Here is an 18927-nt window from a genome sequence, read left to right on the forward strand (position 1 = left end):
GAAACTTATCCACATTACTGTATTTCTATGTACAGGGTATATACTGAAACCTATCCACATTACTGTATTTCTATGTACAGGGTATATACTGAAACTTATCCACATAACTGTATTTCTATGTACAGGGTTAATAAACTGAAACTTATCCACATTACTGTATTTCTATGTAAAGGGTTAATATACTGAAACTTATCCACATTACTGTATTTCTATGTAAAGGGTTAATATACTGAAACTTATTCACATTACTGTATTTCTATGTACAGGGATAATATACTGAAACTTATCCACATTACTGTATTTCTATGTACAGGGTTAATAAACTGAAACTTATCCACATTACTGTATTTCTAAGTACAGGGTTAATATACTGAAACTTATCCACATTACTGTATTTCTAAGTACAGGGTTAATATACTGAATCTTATCCACATTACTGTATTTCTATTTACAGGGTATATACTGAAACTTATCCACATTATTTTAATTAATCAATTACACTAAATCTTTCTCCCTCCTTCAACAAAATGTTTGTCTACAAAGACACAAGACCGCATACCACTCCCCATGGCTGGACATATTTTATATGGGCAACAAACATAACAGGGCATAACGGGGAAGGAAAAATGCCGGACTTGCTTTTACTGTAAGTGGATGACTAGAGCTGAGGTTGATAATTACCTAAACACCTAGCGATGATCCACTGTATTCCCAGGGCAAACGACCGCTCCTCAGGAGGTACACACCTGATAAAATAGATAGAAGTAGAAGTAAGGCTGCCTTGTGACAATCTTATAAAACAAAGAAAAGTGTATTGTAAGCAATTCATACTTCCAAACCAAATCCTGTAAAATTTTACCAAGGGACATAACTCTGTTCCAAAATACTTACTTACATACACACTTTTACAACTGTAGGTGAAACGAAGAAATATAGCCCAACAGGTAAAGCACAATAGCAGTTAAAGGGCCATAACTCCTTCACAACTTACCTTAGAGTGGCCGCAAGTGCAGGCATGCTGCAGGTGAAGGTCAACAGCATCAATAATCCAAATATGGGCATGAAGATAGGGAGAAGCTTACAGGTACTGTCACATTTGCCATCGACTGCCTGCTGGCTGTCATGTGACGTGGGGTGGACACAGCTACAGTTATGGTAAACCTACCAACATGATTAAGAATACTCCATATAACCACTAAATTCTATCTTCAATGTGTAATACAGGATTCTATACAAATGTTAGAGTGTCTCTAACATTCATTAAAGGACTCCCACAACTAAATCAGCCAATCAGCTAGTGTAAGGCGACCATGATCATATGTACAATTAAAATCTAAATGGGGATAACATTCTTTGAAGAATCAACAATGGTGGAAATTAGGTGCAACAACCTTTTAATGCTTTATTTTCTAGAACTACTTACAGGTCATACCTATTAAGTGGTGCTAAGTCTTATGCTCAAAACCAATATAACGGTACCAATTGTTTACATTACCCATATAATGCAAAAATGTCTCAACATTTCATAAACTTTTTAAAATTTTCCACAACATTGTTCATTTGTTATGTGATCTTTGCATGTTGTCATGTTGCTGGTCTGGACTACCCCGGATCTTAAAGTCAAATCTAAATCAGGGTGATTCACCTAATGCTGTGAAAATAACACCATGTGCATCGTCATCCTATCAACATCTTATCTTAATACACAAAATCCAGCCTTAATGTTATCAACACCAGCATGACTTCTACAATACACAAGACAAGTTTAAACAACTGGTGATCTCAATTAGGATCTAAATTGAATGTCCGTAAAACAAATTATGAGGTATCTTACTATTTCAAATTATAGTGATTTTCATATCTAGAAGAGAATATATTTATGCAGAGTTTTATTTTCCATGAAAACCTTACTATAATGAAGGGGAAGTAACTCAGATTCTAAATTAAAATTGTTATCATGCGGACTCTGCCATATAGTGATGTGGAGAGTAAACAACTGTTTACATCAGTGATCTTCTAAAGGTTGTAGAATTGTATACATATTTACTTCAGATATTCAATTCTTCATTATTTAGTTTGTATGAAAGAAAAAGGATTTAAGACTAATTACTCTGATTTATTTAGCTTTGAATTAAGATGAGATAGCTACCTGAGTATGGCTGTCCCTGGTAGTTGTAGTACAGCCTGCGTAACATGGTGAGAAATACATACTCCCATCACTGCCACACACAGGGTGATACTCGTCCTCGTGCGAACAGTCACATGACTGATGACAGGCATCCACTACTCCGATACCACTTGTCCTGTAAAGAAATACATTATTATTAAACAATTATATTATATATTGTATATTTCTCAATCTAATCTAAAGGTAATATTGAGAAAAGTGGAATAAAACATCGTCAAAATAAAACATCGTCAAAATCCAAAAGCAATACACAAATATTCAAGACGAAATTCTGTACGTGCCACTGTGGTGATGATACAAATGGACTAGTCCGTGTTGATGATACAAATGGACTAGTCCGTGTTGATGATACAAATGGACTAGTCCGTGCTGATGATACAAATGGACTAGTCCGTGCTGATGATACAAATGGACTAGTCCTTGCTAATGATACAAATGGACTAGTCCGTGTTGATAATACAAATGGACTAGTCCGTGTTGATGATACAAATGGACTAGTCCGATTCTGGATGTGGTAGCATTACATTAAAATTGACCCCTTTCAGTGTTACCCTGTATGGAACTTTCACTCCTTTGAGTTAGGATGAGTAACTTACCTGTTCTGTGTTGTTTTGTATTGTACATTGGCTCCTTTGAGTTAAGGATGAGTATCTTACCTGTTCTGTGTTGTCCTGTATGGTACCCTGGCTCCTTTGAGTTAGGGATGAGTAACAGATCTTTTCTGTGTTGTCCTGTATGGTTCCCTGACTCCTTTGAGTTAAGGAAGAGTAACTTACCTCTTCTGTGTTGTCCTGTATGGCACATTGACTCCTTTGAGTTAAGGATGGGTAACTTACCTGTTCTGTGCTGTCCTGTATCGTACAATGACTCCTTTGAGTTAAGGATGAGTAACTTACGTGTTCTGTGTTGTCCTGTATGGTATCCTGACTCCTTTGAGTTAGCGATGAGTAACAGATCTGTTCTGGGTTGTCCTGTATGGTACCCTGACACCTTTGAGTTAAGGATGAGTAACTTCCCTGTTCTGTGTGTCTTGTATGGTACATTGACTTCTTTGAGTTAAGGGTGAGTAACTTACCTGTTCTGTGTGTCTTGTATGGTACATTGACTTCTTTGAGTTAGGGATGAGTAACAGATCTATTCTGTGTTGTCCTGTATGGTACACTGACACCTTTGAGTTAGGGATGAGTAACTTACCTATTCTGTGCTGTCCTGTATGGTACAATGACTCCTTTGAGTTAGCGATGAGTAACAGATCTGTTCTGTGTTGTCCAGCATGGCACATTGACTCCTTTGAGTTAAGGATGGGTAACTTACCTGTTCTGTGTTGTCGTGTATGGTACCCTGACTCCTATGAGTTAAGGATGAGTAACTTCCCTGTTCTGTGCTGTCCTGTATCGTACAATGACTCCTTTGAGTTAGGGATGAGTAACAGTTCTGTTCTGTGTTGTCCTGTATGGCACATTGACTCCTTTGAGTTAAGGAAGAGTAACTTACCTGTTCTGGGTTGTCCTGTATGGTACCCTGACTCCTTTGAGTTAGGGATGAGTAACAGATCTGTTCTGTGTTGTCCTGTATGGTACACTGACTCCATTGAGTTAGGGATGAGTAACAGATCTGTTCTGTGTTGTCCTGTATGGCACATTGACTCCTTTGAGTTAAGGATGAGTAACTTACCTGTTCTGGGTTGTCCTGTATGGTACCCTGACTCCTTTGAGTTAAGGATGAGTAACTTATCTGTTCTGTGTTGTCCTGTATGGTACACTGACACCTTTGAGTTAGGGATGAGTAACTTACCTGTTCTGTGCTGTCCTGTATGGTACAATGACTCCTTTGAGTTAAGGATGAGTAACTTATCTGTTCTGTGTTGTCCTGTATGGTACCCTGACTCCTTTGAGTTAAGGATGAGTAACTTACCTGTTCTTTGTTGTCTTGTATGGTACCCTAATTACTTTGAGTTAAGGATGAGTAACTTACCTGTTCTGTGTTGTCCTGTATGGTACATTGACTCCTGTGAATGCCTGGTTGGGGCAGTGGATGATGAAGCAAAGAGCCAGGATTAAAGAGGGCAGAGTAAGCCCTAGGCACAAACGAATGATTCCCTTCATCCTTAGTTTGTATCGTTTCACCAGGTACCCCCCAAGAAATGTGCCTCCACCTCCAGCAGGAATAGCAGCAAAACCTACAAAATTGTTACATATGTCATTTATGTTTAACGTAAAATTACTTTATATCTCAGCATTTCAGATATGTTATAAGCACATTAACTTTGTCATTATATTATACCACTTCTGACAACATAAAAGTCAAAATACATAAAGCTACACTAATAAATAAATGGGAGATAACTCTTGATACAAAGCAATATCACACAATTAAGGATCCCTGACCCACTGCAAGCAAAACACTAGAGAACTCCAATATAGTTTTTTAATACACAGTAACCTCCCTTTAATTTGGTTTTGGATGATCTATTGGTGATAAGGTAGCTCAGCTGTTACAGCTACTGTATTGTGATTGGGGGTTCATGGTTGGAATCCTGGTATACGGCCACATTGCAGTTTTACACTCAGTACACTGATGTTGATTATTTTTTGTATATTTCATCCGTACTAAATTTAATAAACCTTCTGCATTGCAAGGTTAATATAGTTTTCTTTTCTGAAATGATTGATCAAAGCTATAGTCATGACAGTAATAAGTTTCTCATGCATAGCTAGTTGTAGGCAGTGGTATATATATGGGACTCCTGAACTCACCAACAATCATGGCTGCCTTGGATGACGGAATGCTGAACTGCTCCTGGATAAACTTGGGTGTAAAGGTGGCAAATCCAGCTAGAACATTTCCTGTAACAGATGTAACAGGTGTCAAACTGATGTCTCATCGTTCAGGTGTCACATTGACCTTGTACAGATGAGAAAACACTGCAACATGGAATGTCTGTGTTGTTGCCATATATCTCAATATACAGAAGGGTTGCCTCTAATTTTGAAACAATGTACAGTTGTCATTACAATGAATACTTGGTGATTGCTGATATTCAGGATCTTACTTTTAAGTAAACATTTTTAATTAAAACTATTTCTTGACCAGAAATTTAAGTAGATACTAGACAAGAAAGGTAAAAGAAGAAAAAAGGTTCTGTCTTAACTTTAATGGAAATTAGTAGATCTACCTTCACATGCTGCCGCTAAGTTCAGGAACATGAAAGTCGGGTTCAACAACAGCACACGGACAGAAGTGAGAATCCTCATCACCATTAGTTTCTTTTTGTCTGGCTCATACTCAGGCTCCGACACTGTATGTCTCGTCCTGTAAACCTCCTTCCCATGTTCTGCCCTAAACCTCCATGATCCTGTCAATGACAATTATAGACTTAGTTTTTATTAGACTTTATTATAAGTACACCCTTAAATTTAGCAGAAAAGTGGTTCCTAAGTCACGGCTTTATTACAAGTACACCCTTAAATTAGCAGAAAAGTAGTTCCTAAGTCAGGGCTGTATTACAAGTACATCTGTACACCCTTAAATTTAGCAGAAAAGTAGTTCCTAAGTCAGGACTTTATTACAAGTACATCTGTACACCCTTAAATTTGCAGAAAAGTAGTTCCTAAGTCACGACTTTATTACAAGTACAACCTTAAATTTAGCAGAAAAGTAGTTCCTAAGTCAGGGCTGTATTACAAGTACACCCTTAAATTTAGCAGAAAAGTAGTTCCTAAGCCAGGGCTTTATTATAAGTACACACTTAAATTTAGCAGAAAATTTAAAGTAGTTCCTAAGTCAGGGCTTTATTATAAGTACACACTTGAATTAGCAGAAAAGTAGTTCCTAAGTTAATAAATTAGCGCAGATGTCATTTTCTGCAATAAATTATAACATATAGATACAGACAGGTGTACAGGAAGTATATGGGAACAAAGCCTACATAATGCTGAGTACCTAAATACAGTGTAAAGCCTTTCTTTCCCATATGAATGCAAATGAGTTGCTGTCTCATAAAATCTTGCATTTTATGGCTTTGATAGGCTGAGCAGTGAGTATATGGTCAAATTTTAGTGGTGGAAATGAATTAGTGAAGGAGACGTAGCGAAAGTCACTCAAATACGAATAACACTGTTTCATGGGCATGAAATTACAGTGGGAAACTAAGATGTGATGTCATGAAATTGAGGAAATTCTGATGCTGGTGATACACAAGCGATACAATTTAGAATTGAATCCACTAAGTCGAAAAACATGAAAATAATCTTTCTGAGCAAAGTTTAGAGAAGTGGGGTATCCTTAATCTTTCAGACAGTCTACCATTAAGACAAAATACTTACCTGATGGAACAAATAAAAGGAATGTTTAGGATTAAGGCATTACTTACCTGGAAGGTTGCTGGGGAAGCCACAAAGAGGAATAGCCACTATGAAGGCAAGGGCAGCACTGAGGAGGAAACCAACCCACCATGCACCGACATAGCGAGGCCCAGACAGGGAGAGGCTGTAACAGAGGACACAACATGGCCGTTTGGTTCTGTGAAGGACATGGACCCAAGGGTAGACATGATATGATGGGTTGGGACATTGGGTTAAGCATTTTATTAAAAGCTTAGGTAACTGGAGGCTCGGTAGTCTAGTGGTAGGACGCAGGGCTCGTGACCAAAGGGTTGCAGGTTCGAGTCACGTCACTCCACTGTGTTGTATCTTTGAACAAGATACTTTATTATGCTTGTTCTAGTCTACTTAGCTGTAAATGAATATGTGCCTGGGCAGTGCTAGAATTGTTGAATGCTAGCTGTGAGGCCCGATGTGGCAGCACCCAAGCTGTATGCTACCCAGGAAGATGAGAAAGATATTGGCTGGTTGTAAAGGCCTTATAACCACGGATAATATGTGAACCTCTTTGAGACGACCTACGAACATAGATTGTATTAGTGCTGTCTCATTGAAAAGTCTCAACATAGACTTTATAGTGTTGTCTCAAGACAGACGCTCTACCTAGATGCCGGTGATCAATCCAGTCCAGTTCCACTATAAGACATTAGTGTAATGTAGAAATTTTGGAAAACAAATTAACCTGTTGTGACTGTTATTTTTACATTTGTTTATGTTATCATGTGACTCTCATCTGACACGTGTACACAAACAGGTTTACAACAGGACACTCGAGTCTTTGGCCCTGGTGACCGAAACACAGGTTAGTCACACTGTTTAGTATCACTGATCCATACCTGGGACTGGATCCCTTGTCGATGTCCACGTACAGGTCGAGGAAGGCTCCCCCAGCCAAGTATCCCACCGCTGGTCCCAGGATAGCGCAACCGTAGAACAACCCTGTAAAACAGAAATAGAACAACCCTGTAAAACAGAAATAGAACAACCCTGTAAAACAGAAAGATGTCAATATTTGACCTCTCAGTTTCTGGATTGCTAATTCACACCCATGTTATATGTCTGTACATTCATTAGAATACCAGGTAGAAAACAAAACCTCAGATAGGCCTGAGAACTCTGTAATGTGTAAAGTATGGTAATATAAATAGTATCGGCCAAGAAAGTCATGTTTCATATTAATTTATCTTTTTTCAGTTGTTATTAGGTGATAATGAGCAGGTTAATTGCCGCTGACATATTGTAGTGATATTTGAGTAAATTATCTCCCTTGGAGCTTGTGATTCAGCATCATCGATTTCGATATATAATCAGTTAGTACAGGTAAGTAACCTGGGTGTGGTATATAATCAGTCAGTACAGGTTAGCTACCTGGGTGTGGTATATAATCAGTCAGTACAGGTAAGTTACCTGGGTGTGTTATATAATCAGTCAGTATAGGTTATAGCTACCTGGGTGTGGTATATAATCAGTCAGTACAGGTAAGTTACCTGGGTGTGGTATATAATCAGTCAGTATAGGTTAGTTACCTGGGCGTGGTATATAATCAGTCAGTACAGGTAAGTAACCTGGGTGTGGTATATAATCAGTCAGTACAGGTAAGTTACCTGGGTATGGTATATAATCAGTCAGTACAGGTTAGCTACCTGGGTATGGTATATAATCAGTCAGTACAGGTAAGTTACCTGGGTGTGGTATAATATCAGTCAGTACAGGTTAGCTACCTGGGTGTGGTATATAATCAGTCAGTACAGGTAAGTTACTTGGGTGTGGTATATAATCAGTCAGTACAGGTAAGTTACCTGGCTGTGGTACATGTCTGTTCTGGTAAGACATAGCACCAACAGTGCTGTTTAACTATATAAATACTATATATTAAACAAATAATAATTCACTCAAATCAAGGTGTGTTTTTAACTGAGCAGATTACAGGCTGTGTAGAATATTCTGTTAGATACGTATTAGTCCTTTCACTTTTAATATTTGCCCCCGACTGACACATGGTCTCAAAATTAAAATATAGCCTTGAAGAGAAAGCAGACTCACAAAGTCTATCAAATGACACGTACATTTATTTCGGTTGCTGTTTTACCAACACAATGTTTGTGGTTATGAGTTTATAAGTAAACTGAAAACCCACCCTGATGCATGGAGGAGGATGTGACTGGCAAGTTGTCATCGAGGTAAGTCGTCCCGAGGGTATAGAGAGGTGCCGCGCCAGCACCATGCATTAACTGTCCCAAGTAGAAGATGTATTTGTAGTGGGAAAGGCCTGTGGGACCTGTACTGGACATACAGTGCTCGAGGGATGTGTTACTCGTCTCACCACACAAGTTGGGCCCCTCCGGACCTCCCATCTCATACAGCCCGGAGATAAACTGTGGTAGGGCGAACATGAGTGATCCTAGCCCCATCACAAACACCCCAATCCCCAGGTATCGGGGCTTACAGCCGAGCCCACCAAAGTAACTCACAGGAATCAAACATAACACAGAGGCAATGTCATAACAACTCGCGATGGCCCCAGACTCCGTACTGCTTAGGTCGTAACGTCGCTCTACACTTGAAATCACGACATTCACAAATCCGTTCACCACCATTCCCTGTAATAGAAAAGTAAATATTTCAATCTTAACTTATGATATTCTGTACAGTAAAACCCTATTTCTGTTTACCACCTCACTTCAAACTATTTCAAGGTTCTTTTTTTCTTTTTCTTACAAATTTCTTTGAATATTTCCCTTAATTCATTACCAAAGTCGTTTCTTTATAATGCCAAAATTTCTCTGGACAAATGGTGGCAGTATAACAAGGTTTTACTGTTTATAACTTATATATATAGGGAGAGCAACTATCGTAGGTTAATCTAATACAGAACACCAGAAAATTCACATCACAGTTTAATTTTTACCTTTTTCGCTCTATACAATGAGGGCTAAAGTATGATGATAGCAAATATTTTAAGTGCACAACATCATGTACATTGTATATAGTAATTATATGTGAAGGACAAAATTAGCTCTGGGCAAATATGGATTAAAACAGTGAAGGCTAACTATTGGACAGTGCAAAAGTTTCCCTATGTCCAGCAGATAAATCTTTGAATGGAAAATCAAATTGATTTGCAGTTTTTAAACCAAACATTTTTTTTGTTAAAATATGATGTAAACTATACAAAACATTTTTAAACAGAATTTTACTACACTGGAACCAGCGAGTGGGCCTTGAACTACCAGGTAAGCATTCAGAGCAAGCATCAAGTTGGTGAATCAAAATGCTCTCAAATACTTTGTTTTCATTGGAGAATCATTCCTTAACTCATTCACCCCTGACATTTCTTAATAAACTATTCCAACCTATGAATTGGCAGAGTTCAAATGTGTTTTCAGGGGTGAAAGAGTTAAATTAATTACACAACTAGACTGTACGATCTTGAGAGAATTGTGTGTCTTTTATACAAGATGGTAGATATGACAAATGTTGAAGAGAAGGGTATAAATGAAAAGTGGACAAGGGTAAATAGCCTAGATAAAAACAATGGAAAAATGATGAGGGATAGCCTAGATAAAAACAATGGAAAAATGCTATACCATAAGCTGAGTAAACAGGCATTTTGTTCCAGGTGAGCTAAACAGGTCATCGACACAGGACCAATGGATCTCTTGTTCTGTGATACTAATTCAACTTTTATGTAACTTTCTTTTACTTTATGGTATATATAAGAAGATTTTTCTACGAGATAAAAAAATCCTTTAAGTATGTTTAACAGATTAATATGATGTTTGGAGAACGTTTTCTTCGATACACTACTTTCACATTTTCGTCTTTGCAATATGTTATAACTAGAGACAGCCTGGTGGAAATGATCTCCTTAAAATCCCATAACTAGGACAAGCCAACGAGCTTTAATTGTCACCCCTGGTTGTCAGATTAAAGAAATTCATTTACGGCTGCAGTGAATCTTCCTGACCTGAAAATCAAGGAAAACGTTGATGTGACAGGCGTGTGTTTGAGTTTGTGTGTGACAGCCAGTTTCCAAATGTAAATTAGACAGCTGACTAAATTACTGCTCTCTGCCTCACAGTTCAGCCCTCGTAACCTCACAGCTTCATCTCATAAACACACTGGCCCTCACATCCGACCACAGCAGGCTACAATTACTTGTCACACAGGCTACGATCAAGTTACAAACATAGCACCGCAATTCAAAACCCCTTTCATGAAATTATGAGAAAAAGAAACAATTTGAAACAGATTTATCCGTTTCAATAATTACCATACTGGAATCAGTGAGGGGCCTGTGAATAACACATTCAGAACAGCATCAAATTGGCTCAAATGCTCCTAAGTATTTGGCTTGTGTTACAGAATCATTCCTTAGATTTCCTGACTACAATGTAAGATTGAAAGACTGTTAGTATTGTACAGGCCAGGGAATAGTACATTGTACATACATGTACCATATTTACCCTGAGGTCCAAAGGTTTTAATTACCAGACGTTTATATCAAACCAATACCACACATATGTAACTTATTTCACGTCACAGATACAGTATCACAAGGTTTTGTACAAATACAGACTGTGCCAAGCACATGAATGGATGTGTACATCTATAAAATAAACAAAATAAACAAGTATCATTTCTATTATATATACCTACATATGTTACTTATAAGCATATTATATCTATTAGTGAAGATCATATCTGAAGATTTTCTTAAAATCTACCACATCATTGGTCAATGACCATGTATTACTGGATAGTACACCATGCATGTCCATTTTTTTCCTAACAAACCAGTATTTTTTTAAAGATATTGATAAACCGTCAATTAGGGCACTCAAACTAAAAGGAGTCAAATACTTGACCAAACTGTAATCGGAACAAGTGGAATAAATGTACTATCTGAAACTTGAACATATTGATTGACTTTCAAACTCAAATGAATCAAATTTAATCATACTTTTCTCAAACACAATAGTCAACTCTAATCCTGACCTTTGTTCTCTGAAGAACCTGACTTCCATCAGTGTTAGGGAATGTGGCCCCAGTACTGCCTTCCTTTTTTGTCAGACTAATGTGGAAGAAGAGCTTTTGGCTCATTTACTATCAACTCTAAATAAAGTCTAATAATATTTAATTATTGAAATAACAGAACGGATATAACATAATTATTACGCATGAACCATAAAAACAGTTTTGATAACATTCAAGATTTCAATTAGAATGTGTATCCAATAATTTATGCTAGGACTTTGGTATCTGAGGAAAATGTTTTGAAATGCTGCACATTTTGTTTTTATTACATGTAATTACTGACAAACATTGCATATTTAACTTTAACAGATAACACAAGAGTTGTGTTCCCTGAAAGAATGTTTCACATTTTTTTCCGTATCCGATTCCTTTTTGTATATTTTCCTGCCTGAAGATAATGATACACAATGTGGAACTGACTGCAGCTGCAGTGCTCACTTCTCAAATGTTTGGAAACAGACGCAGAACCATCAGAGTTTTCTAAACACACAACTTAAGTGCCCACAAAACATGTCCTCATGGAGAAGGAGTAGATAAGATTCTCATGGAGGGGGGGGGGTTATTGCAGAAAAGAAGTGTGGGTGATCTGATTCCTATAGAGGAAGGAGATTCATTTTAATGGGTGTGAGGATGGGGAGGGGGGAGGTCTTAATGATATGTGTGAGAATATATGACGGGAGATTGAATATATTGATAATGTTCTAGGGTATGAAATTGTAGATGGAGTTTCAGTTTGGAGGGAGATGTGTGTGTGTGTGGAGGGGAGAAGTTTAAGTAATAAATCAAACTAGGGAGTGAGGGGGATGGGNATATTTAGTAGAGTGAATTTACATGCAAAACTGTGAGATTTTGCCTTGTATATTGACAAAATCATTAAAGGTCGAAAAATGTTGTTATATAGTGATTAAGCTAACCACCTTTTGAACAACAGGGCCCTGGTATATAACTTCATTATTGCTAGACTTGATCACTTATACTCTACATACAGATCTAGAGGGGTAACGGCTTTTGTGGGGGGGGGGGGGGGGGGGGGGGGGGGGGGGGGGGAGTATTCAGCTGTGTCTCTTTAGTAAGATGTATAACATTGACCATGTCTATATCTTGTTTAAGGGGAGATAACCTGATAAACAGGTAGATATACAGTTATTTGACTACAGCCAGTCTTGGGAAGGACAGATAAGATACCCAGGGCAAGAAAAACCTGACAATTTACCAGGGACTGATAATATTCCAATTGAGATAGGAAAGGAAACTTTAGAGCGGGCTGACATCCATCACTATTTAGAGATTGAGGATTGGGTTAATGATCTATTTCATGGGAAGAGATTATAGTGAGTAACTCATCCAAATTATCAGGAGGAAAACAAAGCGTAGGAAGAGGATATGGAACAATAAGAGAAAATGGATAAATACAATCAGAAGAGAGGAGGAAGATAAAAACAGGGAAGACAGACAAAGAATAAAGAGGATAGAGTATATGGATATATAGAGAAATGGGAATGAAGAATAGATCGAGGTTGTAGAGATATAGCGGGAAGATGGAGAGAAGAACGGAGAGGATCATGGCTAAGGAGAGGAAACTATCAAGGGATAATTGTACAAGGGGGACCATGGATGTTGTACAGACGTGGTACAAGGGGGACCATGGAGGTTGTACAGACGTGGTACATGGGGGACCATGGAGGTTGTACAGAGGTTGTACATGGGGGACCATGGAGGTGGTATAGACGTTGTACAAGGGGGACCATGGAGGTGGTACAGACATTGTACAAGGGGGACCATGGAGGTTGTATAAATGTTGTACAAGGGGGACCATGGAGGTGGTATAGATGTTGTACAAGGGGGGCCATGGAGGTGGTACAGACGTTGTACAAGGGGGACCATGGAGATGGTATAGACGTTGTACAAGGCGGACTATGGAGGTGGTACAGATGTGGTACAAGGGGGACCATGGTGGTGGTACAGACGTTGTACAAGGGGGACCATGGTGGTGGTGCAGACGGTGTACAAGGGGGACCATGGAGGTGGTATAGACGTTGTACAAGGGGGGCCATGGAGGTGGTACAGACGTGGTACAAGGGGGACTATGGAGGTGGTACAGACGTTGTACAAGGCGGACCATGGAGGTTGTACAGATGTTGTACAAGGGGGACCATGGAAGTGGTACAGACGTTGTACAAGGCGGACCATGGAGGTTGTACAGATGTTGTACAAGGGGGACCATGGAGGTGGTACAGATGTTGTACAAGGGGGGCCATGGAGGTGGTACAGATGTTGTACAAGGGGGGCCATGGAGGTGGTACAGACGTTGTACAAGGGGGGCCATGGAGGTGGTACAGACGTTGTACAAGGGGTACCATGGAGGTGGTACAGACGTGGTACAAGGGGGACCATGGAGGTGGTACAGACGTTGTACACGGGGGACCATGGAGGTGGTATAGACGTACAAGGGGTACCATGGAGGTGGTACAGACGTGGTACAAGGGGGACCATGGTGGTGGTACAGACGTTGTACAAGGGGGGCCATGGAGGTGGTACAGACGTTGTACAAGGGGGACCATGACGGTGGTACAGACGTTGTACAAGTAGGACCATGGAGGTGGTATAGACGTTGTACAAGGGGTACCATGGAGGTGGTACAGACGTGGTACAAGGGGTACCATGGAGGTGGTATAGACGTACATGGGGGACCATGGAGGTGGTATAGACGTTGTACATGGGGGACCATGGAGGTGGTACAGACGTTGTACAAGTAGGACCATGGAGGTGGTATAGACGTTGTACAAGGGGGCCATGGAAGTGGTATAGACGTTGTACAAGGGGGGGCCATGGAGGTGGTACAGATATTGTACAAGGGGGACCATGGAGGTGGTATAGACGTTGTACAAGGGGTACCATGGAGGTGGTATAGACGTTGTACATGGGGGACCATGAAGGTGGTATAGACGTTGTACATGGGGGACCATGGAGGTGGTATAGACGTTGTACAAGGGGTACCATGGAGGTGGTACAGACGTGGTACAAGGGGGGCCATGGAGGTGGTACAGAGGTTGTACACGGGGGACCATGGAGGTGGTACAGACGTTGTACACGGGGGACCATGGAGGTAGTATAGACGTTGTACAAGGGAGACCATGGAGATGGTACAGACATTGTACAAGGGGGGCCATGGAGGTGGTATAGACGTTGTACAAGGGGGACCATGACAGTGGTACAGATGTTGTACAAGGGAGACCATGGAGGAGGTACAGACGTTGTACAAAGGCGGACCATGGAGGTGGAACAGATGTTGTACAAGGGGGACCATGGAGAAGGTACAGACGTTGTACAAGGGGGACCATGGAGGTGGTATAGACGTTGTACATGGGGGGCCATGGAGGTGGTATAGACGTTGTACAAGGGGGGGCCATGGAGGTTGTACAGATGTTGTACAAGGGGGACCATGGAGGCGGTACAGATGTTGTACAAGTAGGACCATGGAGGTGGTACAGACGTTGTACAAGGGGGACCATGGAGGTGGTATAGACGTTGTACAAGGGGGACCATCGAGGTGGTATAGACGTTGTACAAGGGGAACCATGGAGGTGGTACAGACTTGGTACAAGGGGGACTATGAAGGTGGTATAGATGTTGTACAAGGGGGACCATGGAGGTGGTACAGAAGTTGTACAAGGGGGACCATGGAGGTGGTACAGACATTGTACAAGGGGGACCATGGAGATGGTATAGACGTTGTACAAGGGGGACCATGGAGGTGGTATAGACGTTGTATAAGGCAGACTATGGAGGTGGTACAGATGTGGTACAAGGGGGACCATGGAAGTGGTATAGACGTTGTACAAGGCGGACCATGGAGGTGGTACAGACGTGGTACAAGGGGGACTATGTCTAGGTAAACGAGGGACAGGAGTATAATGAAATGGCTATTCTGTGTACGGGAGACCTAAACCCTGCACTGTTTGTCTGCTACACTATGTCAGATGTATACAATCCTTCCAATGCCTTTTACATCACTGCAGTAACTCACAGCTGATAACACAAGTCACAGCCAAAACATTATGAAAACAGACGTGAAAAAAGCATTCAGTGACGTAATGCATAATTACTTGTGAATGAAGTTGCACAGTTCCTAGAGGGCTTTGTATTGATGTATGGGTCACTTCAGTACATAGTTAGTATTCTTTATATACCTGGGAGACTCTACAATAGTGGATGGGACCAAATATCTATTTTGTTCTGCATAAAAATGATTTTTATTTCAACCCTGATGCAATTAACATACAGTTAAATACATAAGGGTAAAACTGAATATATCTTTTGATGTACAATGTATATACATATATAAAATTCTAGCTATTTCACAAAAGTTTATAAAATTTATATATATACCTTGTACAGAGAGGGTTATTAAAGCTATACTTTAGGCAGGATTTCGACTTTACAGGTTAAGGATCCCCATACTTCTGTCAAACATTGTAATTATGCATGGCTATATATATATAGTTTTAATAAATGACTAGCGAAAAGAAAAATGAATCATGCAAAACTGTCATGAAAACAGGCTTCAAATCTAGTGGTTTGTTAATTACCAATATGTTATAAACTTCCCAGCATATAACTACGTAGTGCAGTCTCACTATAAAGTTATATCACAAACTTGATCAATGTGTCTCACTATAGTTATATCACAAACTTGATCAATGTGTCTCACTATAGTGTTATATCACAAAATTGATCAATGTGTCTCACTACAGAGTTATATCACAAACTTGATCAATGTGTCTCACTAAAATTTCACATCATAGACCTTTGAACAATGCTGTCTCACTGAGATGTCTCAACATAGATTGTAAAGTTCTGTCTCACTGAAATACCTCATCACAGATTGTATAGTGCTGTCACACTGAAATATCTCATTGTAGATTGTATAGTTATGTCTCACTGAAATATCACATCATAGATTGTATAGTGCTGTCTCACTGAAATGTCTCAACATAGATTTTATAGTGCTGTCTCACTGAAATATCTCAACAAAGATTTTATAGTGCTGTCTCACTTAAATGTTTTAACACAGATTTTATAGTGCTGTCTCACTGAAATGCCTCATCACAGATGTCATAGTGCTGTCTCACCAAAATATCTCATCATATATTTTATAGTGCTGTCTCACTGAAATGTCTCAACAAAGATTATATGGTGCTGTCTCACTGAAATGTCTCATCATAGATTGTATAGTGCTGTCTCACCAAAATATCTCTACAATGTTATAGTGTTGTCTCACTGAAATGTCTCATCATATATTTTATAGTGCTGTCTCACAAAAATATCTCAACGATTTTATAGTGATGTCTCACTAAAATATCTCAACAAAGATTTTATAGTGCTGTCTCACTAAAATGTTTTAACACAGATTTTATAGTTCTGTCTCACTGAAATACCTCATCACAGATTGTATAGTGCTGTCACACTGAAATATCTCATTGTAGATTGTATAGTTATGTCTCACTGAAATATCACATCATAGATTGTATAGTGCTGTCTCACTGAAATGTCTCAACATAGATTTTATAGTGCTGTCTCACTGAAATATCTCAACATAGATTTTATAGTGCTGTCTCACTGAAATATCTCAACAAAGATTTTATAGTGCTGTCTCACTTAAATGTTTTAACACAGATTTTATAGTGCTGTCTCACTTAAATGTTTTAACACAGATTATATGGTGCTGTCTCACTGAAATGTCTCATCATAGATTTTATAGTGCTGTCTCACTGAAATATATCAACAAAGATTTTATAGTGCTGTCTCACTAAAATGTTTTAACACTGATTTTATAGTGCTGTCTCACTGAAATGTATCACCAAAGATTATATGGTGCTGTCTCACTGGAATATTTCATAACAGATTATATGGTGCTGTCTCACTGAAAAGTCTTGTCACATATTTTATAGTGCTGTCTCACTGAAATGTATCACCAAAGATTATATGGTGCTGTCTCACTGAAATGTCTCATCACAGATTTTATAGTGCTGTCTCACTGAAATGCCTCATCACAGATGTCATAGTGCTGTCTCAACAAAATATCTCATCATTTATCTTATAGTGCTGTCTCACTGAAATGTCTCAACAAAGATTTTATAGTGCTGTCTCACTAAAATATCTCAACGATTTTATAGTGCTGTCTCACTGAAATGTCTCACCAAAGATTATATGGTGCTGTCTCACTGGAATATTTCATAACAGATTATATGGTGCTGTCTCACTGAAAAGTCTCGTCACATATTTTATAGTGCTGTCTCACTGAAATGTCTCATCACAGATTTTATAGTGCTGTCTCACCAAAATGTCTCAACATAGATTTTATAGTGCTGTCTCACTGAAATAACACAGACGTTTTAGTGCTTACTCAAGAGATGCTACATGTCATACATTTGACATTTCACAGCATTAGACCACACATTGCACAAAGTCTAACCAAGCCAGGTTGGAACCAAAAAGCTACCGTCTTGTTTACTTCCAATGTGGATGTAACAGACAATAGTGCTTCCTGAATACAGACATATCTTATCTCAAGTCACAGGCTAGGTCTACATCCGACTTCCCTCTCACAAATTTCTGTTTTGTTTCTTGACATGAGCAAGATTTACTTCCTTGGTCCCTTTCTGTTTGGCAGACACTCTCGTACACAAGGGCTGGAGTCGGGAACAATTACTCCACCAAGCTTGAAAGATTGCCCATCATCATTCATTATGTATGTGTTTGCAATGTTGCTTTTCATTTGTCCGTATAAATTTGTGTTTGAAAGCTTACTTTTTAATGGTCAATATGAGATTAACATTTTTTACAGTTTGAACCAAGACTGCAATCCTTTGTTTTTGTTACCTACTCCCTAACAAATAGACCAGTATTGTCATTACCTACTCCCTAACAACTATACCAGTATTGTCATTACCTACTCCCAAACAAATATACCAGTACTGTGATTACCTACTCCCTAACAACTATACCAGTATTGTCATTACCTACCCCCTAACAAATATACCAGTCCTGTCATTTCCTACTCCCTAACAAATATTCAACAAAGATTTTATAGTGCTGTCTCACTGAAATGTCTCAACATAGTTGTACAAGGGGGACCATGGAGGTGGTACAGATGTTGTACAAGGGGGACCATGGAGGAGGTACAGATGTTGTACAAGGGGGACCATGGAGGAGGTACAGACGTTGTACAAGGGGGACCATGGAGGTGGTACAGACGTTGTACAAGGGCGGCCATGGAGGTGGTACAGATGTTGTACAAGGGGGACCATGGAGGTGGTA

At 39.3% G+C, this 18927-nt stretch overlaps 1 protein-coding gene across 1 annotated transcript in view; it reads right to left on the minus strand.

Moving 5' to 3' along the window:
- Positions 1–18927, minus strand: part of LOC110446914 (solute carrier organic anion transporter family member 4A1-like) — a 29150-nt gene that overhangs the window by 7067 nt on the left and 3156 nt on the right. Inside the window, exons 2-10 of the mRNA XM_021492256.1 lie at positions 8708–9170; positions 7407–7509; positions 6561–6676; positions 5364–5543; positions 4945–5034; positions 4163–4367; positions 2150–2303; positions 992–1161; positions 682–746 (exon numbers count right to left, since the gene is read on the minus strand). Coding sequence (XP_021347931.1) covers positions 682–746; positions 992–1161; positions 2150–2303; positions 4163–4367; positions 4945–5034; positions 5364–5543; positions 6561–6676; positions 7407–7509; positions 8708–9170 — 1546 coding nt within the window. The remainder of the gene's footprint in view (positions 1–681; positions 747–991; positions 1162–2149; positions 2304–4162; positions 4368–4944; positions 5035–5363; positions 5544–6560; positions 6677–7406; positions 7510–8707; positions 9171–18927) is intronic.

This window comes from Mizuhopecten yessoensis, unplaced genomic scaffold (genome assembly GCF_002113885.1).
Source record: "Mizuhopecten yessoensis strain PY_sf001 unplaced genomic scaffold, ASM211388v2 scaffold3049, whole genome shotgun sequence".
Lineage (NCBI taxonomy): Eukaryota > Metazoa > Mollusca > Bivalvia > Pectinida > Pectinidae > Mizuhopecten > Mizuhopecten yessoensis.